This window comes from Pristiophorus japonicus, chromosome 18, assembly GCF_044704955.1.
Source record: "Pristiophorus japonicus isolate sPriJap1 chromosome 18, sPriJap1.hap1, whole genome shotgun sequence".
In the NCBI taxonomy this organism is placed as follows: domain Eukaryota; kingdom Metazoa; phylum Chordata; class Chondrichthyes; family Pristiophoridae; genus Pristiophorus; species Pristiophorus japonicus.
The window spans coordinates 17686626-17707369 of NC_091994.1; the positions used below are offsets into that span (position 1 = coordinate 17686626).

Below are 20744 nucleotides of genomic sequence, written 5' to 3' on the forward strand. Positions count from 1 at the left end.
TTTCCTTCCCACACGCTGCAGTCTCTCAAGGCTCTCGTTTTAATGAGGCAAATTCAGATGAGCAGAGAAACTTAAGACTGAAGTTTATTTTTGATTTATTTTTCCTTTCTTTCTGCACAAATTTTAGCTAGCTCCAGAGAAGGGGGAAACTTCGTATCCATTCGAATTCTGCACCGCTGTTTTTTTTTGTTGTTGAGGAATTACTAAAGGCAATTGGACTAATGCTTCAGGTGTGACTGGGTCATGGATACAGCAACAGCGGGGCAGCTCGGAGACAGTGACGGAAAGATTGTCGTGAAGGGAAGTCCGCGTGAGGGACTCTCGCTTTGCCCAGGTGAATTCATTGCTGCTTCAGTATGCGTCTTTTCCTAGATCCCACTCCAGGAGTTTTACTACAATGTGGAAATGGATGCTGACCAGCGGTGTCTCTCCCTTGCCCCACTTCGCCTGTCTCCTTCTGTTCTCCCTGGCCTGCTCGGCGTCCGCCAGTTGCCGCGGCGAGCCCGAAGATGCGCTAACGCTGGATGCTACAAACTGCTCCTCGAGCCTGGAGCGCCACACGCGCAGCTACAACCACCTGCAGGGCGATGTGCGGTGGCGAAGGCTCTACTCCGCCACAAAGTACTTCCTCAAGATCGATAGAGCCGGGAAGATAAATGGGACCAGAAAGAAGAACTGCCTGAACAGTAAGTAGTCGAACTCCCGTTTTAAAATCAGCCTCGGTTACACTGTGAAAGGTCCGGACAGCTACTGTGGTCGTGGAGGCGGAGGGGTAGGGGGGAAAACAGAAATAATCAAATGATGCCGTTAAACGTTGAATGCCTTATGCATCATTGAGAATGTGCAATTTCGTTTATTTTGCAGGTATAAAAATAGTACGCTCGCATTTTTGATTGAGACAAATCGGGAATGTATGCAAACTAGCGAGCAATCAAACATTTCTCCGTAAAGTTGTTGTATTCATGGTGCGGAAGGTATCATTTTTGGAGAGGGAGTTGCATTTTCAGTGAGGAAATTCTCCCATGCCCATCAATGGATTAACCCTTTCCCGACCTAAGCAAATCCAACTAATCCTGCGATCTTAAAAAAAAAAGTGGGCCAATAATGGCCTGGTATTTTTCTCAGCACTGCACTGGAGAGACAATAAAGTGCTCGCTAAAATGTCGATGGTAACTAAAATGGATTGATCGTCAGATCTGCATGAACCAATAGGTTTTCGATGAAATAGCCAATAAAATGAACTGATGTGAGCAGCACATGGCTTACAATCTGGGCTACCAGATTTGATATTTTATTTTGCATAAGTAAGTTCCAGGTTTTAAAGATGCATCTCCCTGCTGTGTGTAATGATCCAGCACAGTGATGCTAACATTGCTCTTAAACTCGCGTCCTCAGTGAGTGGTGATTGTGCAAAAATTCTCATCACGGGAGTGAGCTCAATTTGCCGTCTATTGTTTGCATTTATTTTGACGTCACTTTTAGGCTTTTGCTCCGCCGGTAAATTTGATTAAAAAACTTGTGTGCAACATTGAAGTGAATCTCTGCTTTATGTCCACTCCCCTGCGCAGGACAGTGCACAGATGTTACATGTTATTGACTGCACAAAAAAGACACTAGACAGGGATGCTCATGAAAAATGCAGAGATAAGGGTTTCAGGGCACTGATGCAATCGTCTTAAATAGAGATGAGCAAAAGCTTCCGATTGTACATGTTCCTTTAAAAACGGGCACTTAATGTGAGGTGGTCTGGTATTTCCAGGAATTGAGTGATGGATCTCATAGCACTTCACATAGACTCCGGGATCTGACTGTTTTCAGCTTGGAGCGCCAATACTTATTTTTTTACCCGATTTTATTCGCATTTTAAAATGTCCCCGGTTCCCTGTTTGTTTTGTTGTTTAGCTGCCCCCTCTCTCCCCTCCCCCAGCAACACGCACCATTCTTGGGCCCTATTGAATTTGGTAACCAGTGGCTAAGAGCTAAGAGGTGTGGGAGAGTAGCCTGAGTGCGTCACCTGCCAATTTTCACATCCTGTGGGGAGCGACTGCTCCCTGTTGGGTGTCTCCTCTCGCTGACCCGAGCTGGGACCAGGGCTTCGTCACTTAAGGACGTTGCAAGGCAGGAACCCACGGGCTTTGCTGTTCCCCTGCTCAGGGCACTTGGTGGAGGAAGCTACTGCTTCACTCATTCCACGACTGTGAATTTAACCGATGCTTGACCAGGTCACTATAAGAGAAACGCCTCAACTTGCAGCAGAGCCCTCTATTTCACGCTAGGGAGGAAAATACGCCAGGGAGAGAGCTCTCCTTGAAACGTGTGCCGACCACGGATACAGAGGAGTGGTGACAGCAGTGACGGAGAAATCTTTAGCACAGGCTGTTAGCCGAGGGAGATCGTCATGGATAGGGTAATGCAAGGAACAGGAATCAGAAATGGGACGTAAAATCGCAAAAATAGAATGACCGCTTGCTGTCAGCACTTTTCTTGCATTTTCTGTCTCGTTGAAACATAATTGAAAATGGGTCCATTCTCATGACTTTGTTCAATTTCTTTGTGCGGTTTTTTAGTAATGGAAACTAAAGGTTAATGAAATGGTGAATTCAATCCTCGATCAGATGAAGCTTAAGCAGCAGTTAAAAAAACCACTGCATAAGTTGCATAAATATGTAAATAAATCCAGAGCCTGAAAACCGCCCAGTTGTCAGTCCTAACACTGCCAACTGGAACAGAGCGACTCCTTTTGGTTTAAGCTTTATGTCAATCTTCGCTCTAAACTGACACCAGGTCAATCGAACTTGAACTCATCTCTGAAACCTGGAAATTGGCTCCGCGCCCATTTTTTCATCAGCTGGAGCTTCGGGTTACCTGACTAGAAGAGACAACAATCTTTTAACAAAGAATTAAAGCTACAGTTTTGTCTACCGAGGCTGACTGTGTTGAGGCGGGGTTGATACTGTGGCCGGGCTCATGATTCTTCCTTGCTGATAATAACCTATATTTGTTCCTGCTCTGATGTTACTCAGATATTGAGATTGCTAGCTCTTGGATGTAGTTAATGTCTACTTACGTTATATAGATCTCTGTATGGGGCAGCACCCAGGTCCCCTCGAATTTTCTAACGTTATATAAAAGACAACTGAGAAAGAAAGACGTTCATTTATAGAGCATCTTTTACGATGCCCCAAAGCAATTCACAGCCAACGAAGTTCTGTTGAAGTGCAGTCACTGTTATAATGTAGGAAACACAGCAGCCAACTTGTGCACAGTAATGACCAGATAATCTGTTCTTTAGTGATGTTGGTTGAGGGTTAAATATTGACCAGAATACCTGGGATAACTCCCCTGCTCTTCTTCAAAAATAGTGCCATGGGATCTTTTACATCCACCTGAGAGAGCAGACAGGGCCTCGATTAAATGTCTCATCTGAAAGAAAGCACCTCCGATAGCAGAGTCCTCCCACAGCATTGCACTCGAGCATCAGCCTAGATTTGGTGCTCAAGTCTCTGGAGTGTGACGTGAACCCACGACCTTTTAACTCGGAGGCGAGAGTGCTACCCACTGAGCCACGGCTGACACCTGAGGTATCTTGATGTATCAGTTGGTATATGCACTGCCCTGTATAAAATTGAGGATGACAGACTAGGAAAGTCACAGCTCAAATCCCTACCCTTATGCTGATTTAATTGATCTTTACAGGGGTGTTAGAAGACTGCTACAATTGGCCGCAGTTCCCCTGGATTAGCGAAGGGTGGGGGGAAAAAATCAGCCCCAGTTCCCATTAATGAAGCCAGATTTTGTCGCACCCCAGAATAACTCGAGCGGAATGTGCTGTGAAATTCTTTGGCAGCAGCTCCTCTGGCCTCTGCTTGCCCCTGCCACTTATGCCGTTTTCTGCCAAAAGTGATGTCAGGGTCAGATTTGCCCAAGAGCGGGCAGCTGTGTTATAATTAGGTACCATCAATGGGAATGCATCACATGACGTGCTTCACCCATTGGCACCTCGGCAGCAGACTGCAAGGAACTGCAAGGACTGCAAGGCAGTAGAGTAGAGCAATTTAAAAGTGGAAGAACGATACATTGCATAAACTTAAGGTGCTTTTTCTCAACAGCACCAAAAGATTAAAATCTTTCTAGTCTGTACTCATGCTTGAGACTACACGACACACTACCCTATAGCAGGTACCTCAGACCTGCCACAGTTGTTCTCCACACTCTGGACTCCTGGGCACCACCAGACCAAATAGCCCGGCCCCTGGAGACTCGGCCAGGGTCAGGGGTCACCACTGTGGCGGGCGGGTCTCCCACCACAACCATGATGCACCAGGCTCTCGCAGACATAGACAATCCCAGCCGTGACCTCTATCCAGTGACTCCTGTTAGAAAGTCTGCATGTCAGGTTGAGGGCAGGATTAGGCATGTCGGAGATGTTTCCAGCAATAGAATGGCCTAGCAACAGTCTTTCGCTCATCCCTGGTCTTCAGGTGGCTATGCATCCGTGCATCCAGTCTTGCTGTGAGACATCCACTGCTAATTAATTCAAGGAGGCGGTGCAATGGAGGTTCTCCAGATTGATTCCTGGGCTGAGAGATTGTGTAGAATGGGCCTATACTCTCTGGAGTTTAGAAGAATGAGAGGTGATTTCATTGAAACATAGAAGATTCTGAAGGGGATTGACAGGGTAGATGCTGAGAGGTTTTATCGCCTGGCTGGAGAGTCTAGAATTAGGGGCACAGTCTCAGGATAAGGGGTCCGCCACTTCAGACAGAGATGAGGAGGAATTTCTTCACTCAGAGGGTTGTGAATCTTTGGAATTCTCTGTCACAGAGGGCTGTGGATGCTGAGTCTCTGAGTATGTTCAAGGCTGAGATCGATAAATTATTGGAGTCTAAGGGAATCAAGGGATATGGAGATCGGGCGGGAAAGTGGAGTTGAGGTCGATGATCAGCCATGATCTTATTGAATGGCGGAGGAAGCTCGAGGGGCCGTATGGCCTACTCCTGCTCCTATTTCTTATGTTCTTATATGATATCTGTACAGGTATTTTAATATTGAACCCATTTTACTAAAGATAATAAGACATTGTCTTCATTATTTAAGGATATAATGATAAAGATGTTAATGAGCTCTTGGTTAATATTAAAGAATTTCCGTGTATGATACTTAGCCAATTGATTTCTTGCAGCAAGTGATTTGTTATTGCTCAAATATAACTAGAAACCTAATTCTGGGACTTTTTGCCCACAGTTGCAATACTCGAACAGCAAAATGCACTAAGTAGAAATTCAAGGGATGTCACACTGTATCAAATAATTCTTCCTGATTACGCACATCAAATTGTGATACTGTGTAGGTTCACCATTGATGGTTTAATTGCAGTGGATCATGTTGGAAAACAAAATCATGAATTTTCTCATGTCACGCACACACTTATGCACTTAATGATGGCAGCCTTTAATATTGCTCTTCCTCGCATCAACACTTTCCACCAGTCAGAGAAGCACGTAATCTTTATAATATCCTTTACTTGCTTGCTGTTAATCCAATAAAATCAAATGTTGAACATTTGTGTCTGCTATTTTATACTCGTCCCCACTGTGCACAGTGGCCATGCCACTTTTACATAGAACTAGCATTTCCAATGCTCGCGATTCTCAAAGAAAATCTCAATGTAGCCACCCAAATGGGAGTCTCGTGGTCGCACCGAAGTAGGGCCAAAGAAGTCATTCCTGTCCCACCACATCATAGTCCAGTTACTCGTGGAACGTAGGGCAATTTTCTGTTAAATTAACATCTCATTAGAATAAAGTCGTCCTTCAGCAAGCTACCTGAAGGATATTCTGCATTAGTGGAGGAACCTCTGCCTTCTATAAGCAGAGGCTGTGGTCATTGAGGTTGTCTTGAGAGTGTGGGCATTTGACATTTAAAAAAATAAACGGAACTTGTAAAATAAGCCAAGCTGTGGTGTGATCCAGAGACATGACAGCACTTGGTGGTTTGCGAAGAAATGAACCACCATATATATCCTGCTGAGGACCCTCTGTGAATACCTGACTGCTGAGGTAAAATGAATCAAAATGGCAAAAAGGTTTGGAGAGGTTAAGTTTTGTCAATCTTGGCTAGATCATCGGTGGGAGGGAGAGCAAACTGGCTGGGAGGAGCTTCTCATTTATAACTTGAGCGCACCTCTTGGTGAGTCAATTAAGAAGAAGCACCCATATCTGCACATTGTACTGGCCCATCTTGGAAAACAGCATAGATGGCGGAGGTCTAGGGCTGGACAGAGAATGGACTGTAGAGGCAAATGCATGGGTATCAAGTCAGATATCAATGTGCCCTACACTACTGAATTAGTATACCTGCTACAATTGTTTTATGAATAGGAAGATTGCTGTCTTGAAATAATTGCAAAAGTAGACTAAATAAAAGGGCATAATGTATTATGTCCTTTTTGCATAATTCAAATTGTGAGTTCTAAAATATGAACATTAATTATCATATTATATAAATAACTGGAAGTAACTTTGAGACGGGATGAAATTATGAAAAACATAACTGTAACATTTGGCACCCTATATAAACAAGTGGACAACAATTTAAACTTTGAAAACTTGTGATACAAATTGGTTGCAATAGAAACCATCAAGATCCTTGACGGTTTATAGCAATCTGAACAACTTGTTCTAACTAGGTTGCTAATCTGTTACCAGTAAGTGAAGAATACTATTTGAACTGGTTTGATATTGTTGCCCATTGATCCGGCTTGTTTCATATGTTGAATATGTGCCCAGAACGAGGTCACAGTGATGTGTGTCTGAAGAGCAATGCTTAAAATGCACCTGGTCCCCCAAATGTTTTAAGAGCTGCACGTTTATCTGCACACAGAATAAATCTCAAAGATCATTTTCCCACCTCACCAAAATAAACGAAAAATCTTTCTGTAAAATATTCCCGGAATAAAAGTCTAGTAATTGTGGCTTGCAGTCCCCAGCTAGTATATTTCACTGGCATTTGATTGTGCAGATTTTACAGTCTAAGATGATTGATACCACGACAGTGTAGTGGTTATGATACACGACTAGAAACGCAAAGGATAATAAACTCTGAATCCTACCATTACAGGTTGTGGAATTAAATTCAATAAATCTGGTCATTTGTGGGCTGACACAAGAGAAAAATGACCAATGGACGCTACTAACTTGTTATTAAAAACTCAATGGGTTCATTAATGTCCTTCAAGGTAGGGAATCTGCCACCTGTACCTAGTCCGGCCTACATGACTCCAGTCCTACATTATATGGCTGGCTTTTAACACCCTCTGAGGTGGCCTAGCAACCTACTCAGTTGTCAGGGTAACTAGAGTTGGCCATATATGCGGTCTCACCAGTGTTGCCCTCATCCTGACAAGGTTTTTTTTAAATGTAGGCCGTACCAAAAAGTTTGGGATGCTTTTCATCCCCTGGGAATAATTGTTGACCAATATCTTCAGCCAATTTAGCCACAGAAAGAAACAAGAAACTTCGAGGAGTCTTGCTCAGAAAAAACAAAGTACACTTTGGAGCAAATCATGGTGGAAGGGGTTAAAATCCACAATATGTTTCAGTAGTGCCTTTCCAGATTACCTGTTGTTGTAACTGAATACCATTGCAGCTGTTCTGAATAAAGGTATACCACAGCATGGTATATTTGGACAAACAAAAAAAATCCTTTTTCTGTGAAGCTGTTCCAAGGGCCCTTTAAGTTTAAGCATTTCAAATTTTCATTTCCTAGATTTCCACTGAAGAAGTTAGGATTATTTTGACTGAGAGCCGATGATATCTCAGACTGCATCAAAGGTGCTTTTACTTTTCCGTTTTTAGTTAATTCTTTGGGAAGTATGCCCTTTTGCCTTCTTCAACAAACCCCCCACCCCCACAGAACCCAAGTTGTATAAGTGCCAGATGCATGTTAGTAATGATGCCATTGCTTTCAGCCTTTCCTCATTGTGTGTCATTTAAATTTCACCATGGTCACATCAAGACCATGCAACAATGGAGAAAAGCAGAGGTTATGTGTTCGCTGTGGAGGAATCTAATATCCATTATATTTAACTAACTTTGAATTATCCAGTATCTCAGCATTTTTATGTTTCTATATTTTTTTTCTTGGAGTAAACCAAAATATTACAAATTTAACACTTTCATCATCTTTTCTTGAGCTAGTATCAACGGAATGTCAAAATATGGTCGTCTTTTATATACAATACATGATTTATCTTCTTTTCAAAAATTTTATAGCTATCCCTCTGAGGGACATTTGGCATCATGGCCTGTGTAATATATTTGGATATAAAAAACAGATTTGCTACTTGAACTAGAGGAATTTGCTTAAGAGATTATGGCCTTCATAATAAGAACTGAACCTGTAATTGTTTGTTTTTTAAATTCGAACTACAACTATTATTTTAATTTTTGCCTCTTTTTCAGTTGACAGGATAGCGTAGTTTGGGCCAGGTGTAACTCCATGACAATCATTAATGCTAAGTCAAGATTCAGATGAATGTCGATTTAATGAAGGCACAGTTTTGCTCAGGAGCCTTGCCAGCCAGGAAAGCACATTAGGGAAATTGCAGGGCTGCTCCCCACATTTTTGCATCCAATCATTTTAAAGGCTTTCTGTCAGTAGCGCAAAACTATTTGGCAATGCCAGCTTATCTTCATGCCAAGGTGGAACCTCTTTGCTTGGTGCTCTGCACAATGGTTTGTCTGAGAATGGGTAAACCTCACCTAATTTAGGAAAGTGAGCTTGAGTGATGGGCAGACATTTAGGGGGCCCAAATTCAGGGTCCAGATAAGGCCCGTTACTGCCGTTCTGCGGCGGCCATGCGGCAGAATCGAGTGGTCACCGCGTTGCAGTCCGTTGGCCGCCACGATCCAAATCCACCTCGGGGATTTTTCGAGCGGTCCCCACTTCTGCCCCGCTGCTGCCGACTGCCCCAAGCGCGTCATCAAAGCGCGCACCACCGCTCTTCCGCACCTCCATCCCACTCCGCGCGAAATTTACCTGAAAAAATCCACGGTGCCCTCGACAGCTTGTTCTGTCAGTGCGCTTTGTTTTTTATGTGTGAGCCAAGGCAGTGCGGCGTCCCTTCAAGGGGAGGGTGCACTGCCGCAGCCGCCATGTTTTTTTTTGCGGCCAACTTCCCGATCGGCCGGATAATTATGGCCCCGGATTTGGCCGGGCCGCCAACAGGCTCCCCCCCCCCACCCCCACCCCTTGGGTGCCAGGGTTCCAGCCCGGCCGAAACCCTCCCTGGTGGCCAAACCTAGAAAATCGCTGCTTCTCTCCCCTTTAACTGAGGGGAGAGACATGATGGCCTACACGCGCACTGATGTCACCACCGCTCGGCCGTTGAGTGACAGCGGCGGAGACTCGGTCCCGCCCCCACTTCCACCCCTCGCCAGCACTTCCCGCCGCACTTCCGCCCCCATTATGACCCACTTCCGGTCCGCTCCAAAAAAATTTCCAAAGTGGTGAAAATGGATCAAGAGTTCACCTCGTCGGAACCGACGGTAAAAACATAAAAAAAAGGATAGGTGCGCCAGCTTTCCGGTGGGCCTGAATATTGGCCCCTTATACTCCAACTCACTTGCAATAAAGGACAACATGTCATTTGCCTTCCTTCTTGCTTGCTGTACCTGTATGCTAGCTTTCTGTGTTTCTTGCACAAGGAACCCCACAAATCTCTCTGAGCACCAACATTTAAAAGTTTTTCACCATTTAAAAAATATTCTGTTTTTCTGTTTTTCCTACCAAAGTGAATAACCTCACATTTCCCTACATTATACTCAATCTGCCACCTTACTGCACACTCACTCTGTCTATCTGTATCCCTTGCAGACTCTGTGTTCTCCTCACAGCTTACTGTCCCACCTAGCTTTGTATCAGTAGCAACTTGGATACATTACACTCGGTCCCTTCATCTAGGTCATTAATATGTAGCATTCCTTCGGGCGGTATTGTTAGCGCAGACTTTCTCGATAGGTTTACAATGTCACTAGAAAGTTCATCCGCAGGTATCTTCATAATACATTTTACAAGATAAGAAGCTAAATAACATACATAGATACACATAGAATATACAGCACATCAACAGGCCTTTTGGTCCAACTAGTCTGCGCTGGAGCTTATACTCCACACGAGTCTCCTCCTATTCCATCTACCTTATCTCGGCCTTTCAGTCTATCTTTCTGTTCTCTTTTCTCTCATGTACTCGTCTAGTTTCCTTTTGAAAGTATCTAAGCTATTTGCCTCAACCACTTCCTGTGGTAGCGAGTTCCACATTCTAACCACTCTCTGAGTAAAGACATCGCTCCTTATTTCCCTAGTGGATTTATTATCTTGTATTTATGGCCCCTAGTTTTGGATTCTCACACATGTGACAACATTTTCTCCACATCAACCCTGTCCAATCCATTCATAAATTTAAAGATCTCTCTCAGGTCTCCTCTAAGTCTTCTCTTTTTTTAATGAAAGTGGAAAGCCATTTATTCAATCTTGCTCTTTCCAGAAAATTACAGTCTCCCTTGATGGTATCTAGTCGTTTCTTAAATGATTCCAGTGTTTTCTCCCTTCAGTGCAGGAATAGAAGGGCTGAAAGGTCCCCTTCTATACTAAAAATTATATGTTTTGACTTCCATTACTCTACCCATATATTAATCAAGTTTCTCCTCCTGACCTCAGTCCAAAATTTGTCTTTCACGAATCTGGATATGAGTTGCCGTATCCTACTTTCACATTTTAGTATGAAGTAATTTTCTGAATCTACCATTTGCTGCCTTACATCCCATTATAACGCCATCTCTTGCTTATCTTCTTCCAATTCACTAGAGGACCAGAGGAATTCTTCCCTAATGATGCCACTCATTAGAACTTTCACATAAAGATGATTAAAAACGCATGTCCTGACCGAACTTTGTTTCAATGTAAAATATATGCATGACATCACTCCTGACTGAGCATGAACAACCATTTCATTTTGTAGGATGAGCAGAACTTGGGGTAAAAGGGAAAAGCACACACGCTGGACGCCTTTTCTTTTGTGTGCATCTTGGACCACATCAATTCATAGTGAGATCCTGCGGTCCTTGAACTCAGAGGGTGGTGAATCTTTGGAATTCTCTACCCCAGAGGGTTGTGGATGCTCAGTTGTTGTGTATATTCAAGACTGAGATCAATAGATTTTTGGGAATCAAGGGATATGGGGATAGGGCGGGAAAGTGAAGTTAAAGAAAGCAAGACTTGGATTTATATACCGTCTTTCACGACCACCGGATGTCTCAAAGCGCTTTTCCCAGTATTTTCCCATTTCCCATTACATCGTGTGGCCTCTCGGATTCAGAGTGCCAGTGTGCCAAATTTCTGCTGCAGCCCCATGACCCGAGGAACTAGATTGAGACTTTCCAAATTCCTTTTGTGTGAGACATTAAAAGCCAGCAAACAGAAGAATTTCACCCAGTCTGTGTTGGATTTAAAGGCACGTATTGGAGGTAAACGGCTGGATTTCTTCACTATATAAACTTTAAAAAAATGTCTAGCTGTGGGTACTTAATCCATGCATATAGTGACCTCTTCAGCTCTATAAAACTGTGGGGTTTTGTTCTTCTGTCTGCTGCAGATTGCAAGATTTTAGACAGGCAGTGCTACCCTGGGAGGAAGATGAGAGATGACACTGCATGCACACATCAAATGGGATAACTATTTTATATTAAAATATTATTATAAATCAGTAATCCACTTGAAGGAGAGGAAAATTTTCAAAAGAAAGAAAAGAAAGACTTGGATTTATATAGCGCCCTTTACAACCGCCGGACGTCTCAAAACGCTTCACAGCCACTGAAGTACTTTTGGAGTGTAGTCACTGGTGGAATGTAGGAAACACAGCAGCCAATTTGCACACACGCAAGCTGCCACAACCAGCAATGTGATAATGACCAGATAATCTGTTTTTTGTTATGTTTATTGAGGGATAAATATTGGCCAGGACACTGGGGATAACTTCCCTGCTCTTCTTCGAAATAGTGCCATGGGATCTTTTATGTCCACTTGAGAGAGCAGACGGGGCCCCGGTTTAACGTCTCATCCAAAAGTCAGCACCTCCTCAGCACTGCACTGGAGTATCAGCCTAGATTTTTAGTGCATCAAGTCGCTGGAATGGGACTTGAACCCACAATGTTCTGATTCAGAGGTGAGACTGCTACCCACTGAGCCACAGCTGACACTTTCAAGATTAAAAGATTAAACACTACATTATCTATCAAAATCTTTAAATTGTTAAAAGGTACCCAATCTCTGAGTGAATACTGCCAGTGAATATTTCCAGGGTTACAAAGTGATGTATTTTCTATTATATGTCTTCACCTAATGTGTCTTAATAAATGCTACTGTGTCTTTGGGTTGGTTGGGAGAAGCATTCGGTTATTAGTGCTCATATGTCGTGTAAATGTTGCTGTATGTTCAGGTGAAATGTGTTCAGGTGAAATACCCCTGTCCACAATTTTAACAAAGGTGCTAATCTATTATTATATTTATTACTAAAATGAAACTGGGTGACTTCAACTCAATTACACAATGGTGGTCGTGGTAGGGAGAGATTGTGAAGATTGCCAGACATATCGGGGACAGGTAGTTACAGGGTAGCTTGTGGAACGAGAGCAAACACTCCTGCTCCTCCCAATCCATAACCAGTGCTGTAAAGGCACTTACCTTATGGATCCAAGCCCTTCTCGCCTCCTTTTTCAAACTGGGAAACCGGTCGTCAGTTAAAAATAAAAAGCTTGTTAAAATGGAGGCACACAGCTTCCTTAACGGCTGTTACCAACTGACCCGCCTTCTAAGAGTGGACCAGTTGCCTTGCCCATCTCTATCCTGCCTCGATTAAAACCGGAAGTGGTGAGGGGGGAGTTGAAGCAGCTTGGGTTTGGGTTTGAAATTTGAATTGTTTTCAATTTTATCTTCTCATCCGACCCAAATCCACCTGTTTTTTGAGGGGTTAGAATTACCCCCACTGCTTGGGATATTTTAGGATAGTTATTAACAGCAAACATTTAAGGTTACTTCAGAGTTTGGTTTCAGATTCCCCCATCCTGGAATTGAAATTATTCAAATCAGAAATATGTTTACGGAGAAGTTACAGGTTGCCGTAGAATTGAGCTGATTTATCTGACCCATTAGGCCATCAGGTTACTGGAACATGACAGGCAGATAGTTCCTTCGACTATCGGCAGTTAACCCAGATGTGTAAACCAACTGGGCCACCAGGGAAAACACAAAGCCATCAGACTGCTATGGAACTCAGATTACGTCTTTGGGGAAATCACGGAAGGAAGGAGAGTAGACTACTGCTGTAATTGGGATGGATGAACAACAGAGATAAATAAAATAGATGCTACCTCCCTGACAGTCATTCTCTTCCAGCCATCTGAGCAGAAGAGCTTATGAAATGGGTCATTGCATATACTTTGCCACACTGCTAACAAAGTGACGTTGCTTTATTAAAGCAAGAGAAACGTTTAAACCTGAGGTTTTAATCAGGTTAAAAGAAACAGAATATTTACAAAGTGCATCTATCAGCTTAATGAAGGTTCCAAATTGTTCACATTTTCTGTCGAAGGCATGGGAAGTTTATCAGGATTCAGTGTAATACATGCTAGATTTCAGTAAGCAAATGCTTAATGACAGAGAGAAGCTGGACTGGTTGATACCAAGTATCCTGCTGCAAGCTTCGGATTCCAACCATTTGTTTCACCATTATATTGCACCATGAAGTTGCGTACTTAAAGTCACAACAACCACAGTTAAAAAAAATAATTAAATCCTGATGCAATACCATGACTTATCCAGAGTTTGAATTAGAGTTTCCGATAGATCAGAACATGCCCAAATTTGAATGAAAATTCAGAATTCAAATTATGAGCTTCTCATTCAATTCCTGAATTCTGTGGATTTGTATCTCCTTTAGAATTGGGCTTAATTAACTAGAAGATCTGAGTTCAGACTGTTTCAGCATCTCCAGCCAGATGGAGAGGAACACTTTATGGGGGTAATTTTAACTTTTGTGGGTGGGCAGATTGGCCACTCGTTTTACATCTGCTCTGATTTTCCATTGTAGTCAATGGGAACCATCTCAACCTTTATCACCAGGCAAAAAACAGCCGATGGGAAAATGACCGCCATTTTAAACAGTGCCTGGTTTCTTAACTTCTGTAGAAAAGAATATAGGACTGGGCGTAAAACAAGTGGCTGATTCCGTATCAATTAGAAATTAAAATTGGGTGGTTGTAAAGCACGCAGCCTGATAAGCTATTGCTTGTTTTTTCAGACAGCGCGAGAGGTTAAAATGATCTCCTATGTAATTAATGTTAATGTACACTCTACACGGTACTGAGTTAGAATTTTTGCGTTGTATTTATTAATATGTCTTCATAATTCTTCCGAGTAATTGTTGTGCCAATTATCTTGTCATTCCTCTCTTAAAAGTGCCAGTATGACATTAATTGAATAAAGTACTAAATCTTATTTGTTAATTCAGGATTTATAGCTGGCTTATCAAATCCTGACTGTACCAGACCAATGATCCTAGGTTAATAGCAAATTAAATGCCCAATCCTTTTGTTGGTGCTGTATAGACTCAAATGTACAGTCAAAGAAACTCAAAGCACAAACAGTACAGTATCCAAAAATTATATTGAAGATCTCTTGTTTTTGTTGAAAGAGAAATTAGGTTTTCAGGAAAGATAAAACAGCCCAGTTTCTGTACAATGTGTGCTCTTTATATAGCCCTGGAAATTATTGAGCGACACCATATAAAGACTGAATGTGCTCCTATCAAATTCTGCTACTTTAGCAGAGACGCTAACCTGTTTTTCTAAATGGAGTATGCCTCCCCTAAAATAGGGGAGAGAGTGGTGCGTGGCTGTGAACTGCACATATCTAGACTGTGATTAGAGGCAGGAATCCAAAGTCATCATGCTCCCCTCGCTAACCCAGGGGCATTGAGGCTAATTTTCCCAGCTGAGATCAGTAATGCAGCACAGACCAGGTTCCTTCAAAGTCTAGAATGTTTCGCTACTCACTGGGACATCACCAAACCACTAAGGAGACCAGTGGATACTATGCCTGTCACAAAAAAGACTTTTACTAGCCCTCCAAGTGCAGTGGCTCTGGTGGTAATCTGGATATTAAAGGGAGCATCATCGGCAAGAAAAGGTGTTTGGCAAAACTTTTTAATGTTTCTTTACAACCACGCAATGTGATGGCACTGATGCTTCCCCCTCCCGAAACAAATGAAGAGCTGCAAACACTTTTTTACGAAGATTGTGCTCGCTGGAAGAATAAATAGCACTGTCACTCAAAAGCTTGTTTTGTTTATTTCTCATTAAAATACCACTTCTATTGCATTTGTCAACACTGTCAGGCTGTGGAGAACTGCAGCTGTTCAAGTCCTTGAACTGCTGCAGAACCTAAATTGTGGGCCAGGAGAGAGAGCAAAAGTATTCCTTCCCTTAGAGGGTTGATGGTTGTTGAATTGCTACCAGAAGACAGGGCGATTCATGCTCCGTTAACCTATATTACAAGGCACTTTTACAGATTTCGAGTAGCACAAAATGTGCATTAAAGGGACAATTTGGTCACATCTGTGAACGAGCCAAATGCAATTATAAGAATTGAAAATAAAAGTATGAAACTCCCTGTAAGAGTTTCTGCTGCATACAGCAAATAAAGCATATGCATTGAGTGCTTCCGAGCACCTTTTTTAAACATTCATTTGTGGGATGTGGGCATTGCTGGCAAGGCCAGCATTTATTGCCCATCTCTAATTGCCCTTGAGAAGGTGGTGGTGAGCCACAGAGGGCAGTTAAGGCAACCACATTGCTGTGGGTCACATATAGGCCAGGCCAGGTAAAGACAGCAGATTCCCTTCCCAAAAGAACATTAGTGAACCAAATGGGTTTTTACAACAATCCAATGGTTTCATGGTCACCATTACTGACATTAATTTTTTCATTCCAGATTTATTTAATTAACTCAATTTAAATTCCCCAGCTGCCATGGATGGGATTTGAACTCTCATCCCACAGATCATTTGTCTGGACTTCTGGATTATTAGTCCAGAAACATAACCACTATGCTACCATACCTAATATGGTAGATGTTGAACTGAACTTTTGGAGACCACAGTTTCTGGTGGCTGCAGAAACTGAGAATAGCGCATGGATATGCTCCTTAATACTATGACCAATCTCTTTTCAAATGACACTGAAAATTGGAGCATGCTTGTTCAAAGAAATAAATTTATGCAACACCGTTCATGGCCCTAGGTAGTCTCAAAGTGTAAAGTAGCCAATTAAATGCTTTTGAACTGTACTCATTGTTGCTATGTAGGCAAATGTGGCAGTCCATTTGCGTACAGCAAGGTCCTACAAATAGCAAATGAGATAAATGACCAGGTAATGTATTTTGGTGGTATTGGATGAGCGCTCAATGCTAGTTTGGACACTGGGAGCAGTGATTCAGTTCAGATACACTTAGCTGTATTAGAACAAACGATTAGAAGAAATACATTTTTTGCCATTGAGACTGTTCCATGGAGAATTCTAATATTTTTATGATTTATACTTCTAACAACAGTTCAGCGAGACAAAAATACTACTTCAGTTACAGAGTGAATAGTTAACTTTCAGATTATTTAACCATTACTACTGTAAATATGCTAAACATTCACAATGTAATATTTTGCCATTATAAATGAAACTACTAATTGATATTCTATGTAGCCTAACATAACAAAACAATTAAAGGAAGATATTACTATTTTCGATTAGGTACATTTGCTAGATAGCTCGCGTGAAAACAAATATTAGCTCAGTGGGTTACCTCTGAGTCAGAAGGTTGAGAGTCGAAGTCCCACTCCAGAGACTTGAGCACAAAAATCCAGGCTGACACTCCAGTGCAGTACTGAGGGAGCACTGCACTGTCAGAGGTGCCATCTTTTGGATGAGACCCCACCTGCTCTTTCAGATGAATGTAAATTATCCCATGGCACTATTTGAAGAAGAACAGGGGAGTTATCCCTGGTGTCCTGGCCAATAGCTATCCCTCACTCAACATCACTAAAACAGATTTATTTGGTCATTATCATATTGCTGTTTGTGGGAGCATGCAGAGTGCAAATTGGCTGCCGCATCTCCTACATTACAACAGTGACTACACTCCAAAAACTACTTCATGCTTTGGTTCATCCGGTGGTCATGAAAGGCACTATATAAATGCAAGTCTTTCTTTTTGTTTTCTCCATTCATCCATAGTTTGTTAATGCAGTGAGATGAGCAATACAGACTAGGAAGATCCCAAGTTTGATGCCTGGTCTGTGCTGATCTCAGCCGGGGCAGCAATTGGTGTAATACAAATGGAGTCAAGTTCCTACGTTAGGGAGAAGTAAATTGAGTTGGGTTCTCACTCCTGAGCACTATCCAGCAACCCTTGCTGCACGCACACGAGTGGAGCTGATAGGAATGATCTGTTATTCTCAGCTCCATGCAATTGGGAGTTGGTGTGCACACGTCAAGGAACAAGGCCCATCAGCTTCACCTGCATAACCACACCAGGGTCACTCCTGGGTGCCAACTGGCGCTGTCTGCTTTGGAGAAACAAGTACTTGGAGGTACTGAATTCTGCCACCTCAACAACCCTCATCAATGGCATTCAGGAATGTCCAGGATGCAATCTGCAGGTAGTCACTGCTGATGGATGTGTGTTTGAAGACCTGAAATAGAGAATCACCATTGGAAGGGACAAGCAAATTAAAAATAGAATCATCAGGTCAACACATTTTTAATGACTATTATTCAAAATACTTATTTTCGAAGGAGTGGTATGGGGGGTGGTACGCTGGGTACCATTTGTACAGAAATATCCCCCTTCTGTTTCTTTTAATGCTCAAATCGGACAGTTCATTGTGCCTGTCTATTTAGTGTAAAGTATTCAGTGATAATTTAATTGTAGTTAGTTTAATTGTTAGTTAAATGTATAAATCTGTTGATGCTGTCTCCTTTCAAATCAGTTTGCCAGACCTGACCCCGATCATAAAAAATGTTGCAGGGCTACGGGGGAGGGGCGGGGGAGTGGGACTAGCTGAAGAGCTCTTGCAGAGTCAGCAAGGGCTCAATGGGCCAAATGGCCTCCTTCAATGCTGTAACCATATGATTCTTTAATGAATTTGTGAGCCGCGGAAACTCTACAAAACATTCCTGCTTCGCCGGCTATGCTGAGAATCGATGGACTCGGGCTGGAGTGTGGTGAGATTTAAAACTGCAGCTCATGACCACACGCTTGTGGACCAATCAGCTTCACCACGTCAAATGATTTATTTTGTGGTTTCTTCCTCTTTCACCCTGCCACCTTCACAGCCAAAAAAGAGAATTTTAACTGCTCCCCAGTTCCATTTTCATTACAAGACTTGATTACCGTGGCTTAGCCTTGTGCCCATGACAACTCAAACAGAGTATGGCCATTTGGTAGGCCTGTGTCTTTTCAACTGTCCGAACAACATGTTCCAGAAGCACTGCCAAGAATTAAGGAAAGCCCCAGAAGCACCTGGAACAAGTAGCGCACTGCCTCAGTGTCTACATCTCGAATCAAAACTGTATCGGCCAATTGTACCATCCAGCCTGGAGAAAATGTGAAGTTAATAGCCAAACATAATAGTACAACAAAGCTTACAAACAAGGAAGATGATGCCTTGTAGCATTAAAACCCCCGTGGTTTATTAACTGAAGAATACAGTTTGGAAGCATTCGCCACACCATATGTTGTAACTCTATTGAGTACATAAAAAGCAGAACTATATCGCTAAATGTGGAGGTTAGGAGCAGAGAAAGATGAAAGACAGAAAACAGCGTAGCAGCACTAATGCTCCTCTCATTAGTGAAACAGGAAAAGCCATCACCGTACAGACTGGTCAATAATTGGTCATCAGACCCTGGGAACAGTGTGAACAAGATGACATTCAGTGAAGTGCAAACTCCTAATTATGTAGGTTTTTGTGAGTGTTAGCAGATAGGGTATTAGTTGGAGATTAAGTTGTTTCAGGAAGTGGTTATTAAATATAAAAATGGATACCATTAGTGGCTGGTATTAATTTACCAAAATGATAATTTAATAGATTACTTTTAGAAATATATTTCATATATGAAACAAAAATATCAACAAAAAAAACACATGCTCTCGATGGTTAACTAACATATGAATCTGGTCTTAAAGTCCAACCCATTGATGTACTTGTTAAGTTCTGCTGCCCTTAGAGTATGATCCTCATTATAAAGGCTGATTTGACAGTATTCATCTATTCACAAGAGCCAGTTGTAGATATCATACTCTAAGAAAATGTAAAGAGGACTGTTGCTCTATAAAGTAGACAGATTTTGTTAAATCAATACATTTTCAAACATTAACCAACCCTTGTGACGATTCTTTGCATTCTATCAATATTGTGGAAAATTAGCCGCAATTTTTTTTCTTTATAACCAATTGTGTTTTATTTTTGGAACACATCTCCAAACTTAGCATAGCTCTTTTTTGAAAAGACGTGCAAATATTTTTGGAGTATTTAATACATTCGCTGGAAATTCCTTTAGGGGGATTCTTCCAATCGGTCGCTTTAACTTCGTCCGAAGATTAGCAGGTACGGCTGTAAATGGGAGGGGCGCGATTTGAACCTTGCCGCCCGCCAGAAACCTCGTTCAGGAAGCACCAATGGTTTTATTATTGATAAACTCTCTCTTTAAGGGGTGTGTGCAATGGTCAAGCATTTCACTGGTTGTCAATATTAACCATTCTGTCTGACTCTGCCTGGTGACCCCACTCCAGTATATTAACCCGCGAGGCTTATTCTCAGTTGTAAGCTATCCAACCATGGAAATGTGAAAAAAAATGTATTTGCAGAATATTCTGCTGAGTTTCTGGAAAGTCTTTGTTCATCGTTGTAAAACCAGAATAGCTGAGAAAGCCAGTGTGTGATGTTACTCGGCTATTATAGTGTAATAAATGTGGAATAAAAGGGATAAGGTTTGTACAGTTGTCAACTAATATGAGCATAGTAATACCATAAAGCCACCCACTTTACTGGGAACGGTAGCACAGTGGTTATTTTACTGGACTTCTAGTAATTGGTAATGGTAATGGTGACCACATAGCTACCAGATTGTAAAAACCCATCTGGTTCACGAATGTCCTGCTGTCCTTACCTGGTCTGGCCTGGCCTGTATGTAACTCCAGACCCGTAGTAATGCGGTTGTCGCTTAACTGCCCTCTAAAATAGCCTGGAAAGCCACTCATTTATCAAGAAGGCGGCTCACCACCACCTTCTCAAGGGCAATTAGGGATGGGCAATAAATGCTGGCTCTGCCAGTGACGCCCACATCTCATGAATAATTTTTTTTAACTTTAGAAGCAGGAGGTGAAAAACATGTCAACTACCGTAAGGTCTCAAAAGAAACATTAAATGATACAGTATATAATTTCGCCATAATGAGGGGAGATTTCCTTTGGTCATTGTATTTAATGAACTCATAAATGCTTTCCTTTAACCTTACTGTTTCACTAGAAATAAAGTAGCTGAATAATCACAATATTTATATACTGAGTTGCAAAGTCCCGTGAACAAGAAGTACAGCCATTTTGCACTGTTTCTCTGGGGGTTTTTGCCGAGT

The 20744-nt window shown here is 42.1% G+C and overlaps 1 protein-coding gene across 1 annotated transcript in view; it reads left to right on the plus strand.

Moving 5' to 3' along the window:
* The first annotated feature begins 397 nt into the window (after positions 1–397).
* The window catches only part of fgf22 (fibroblast growth factor 22), a 121616-nt gene continuing 101269 nt past the window's right edge, over positions 398–20744 (plus strand). Inside the window, exon 1 of the mRNA XM_070860817.1 lies at positions 398–686. Coding sequence (XP_070716918.1) covers positions 398–686 — 289 coding nt within the window. The remainder of the gene's footprint in view (positions 687–20744) is intronic.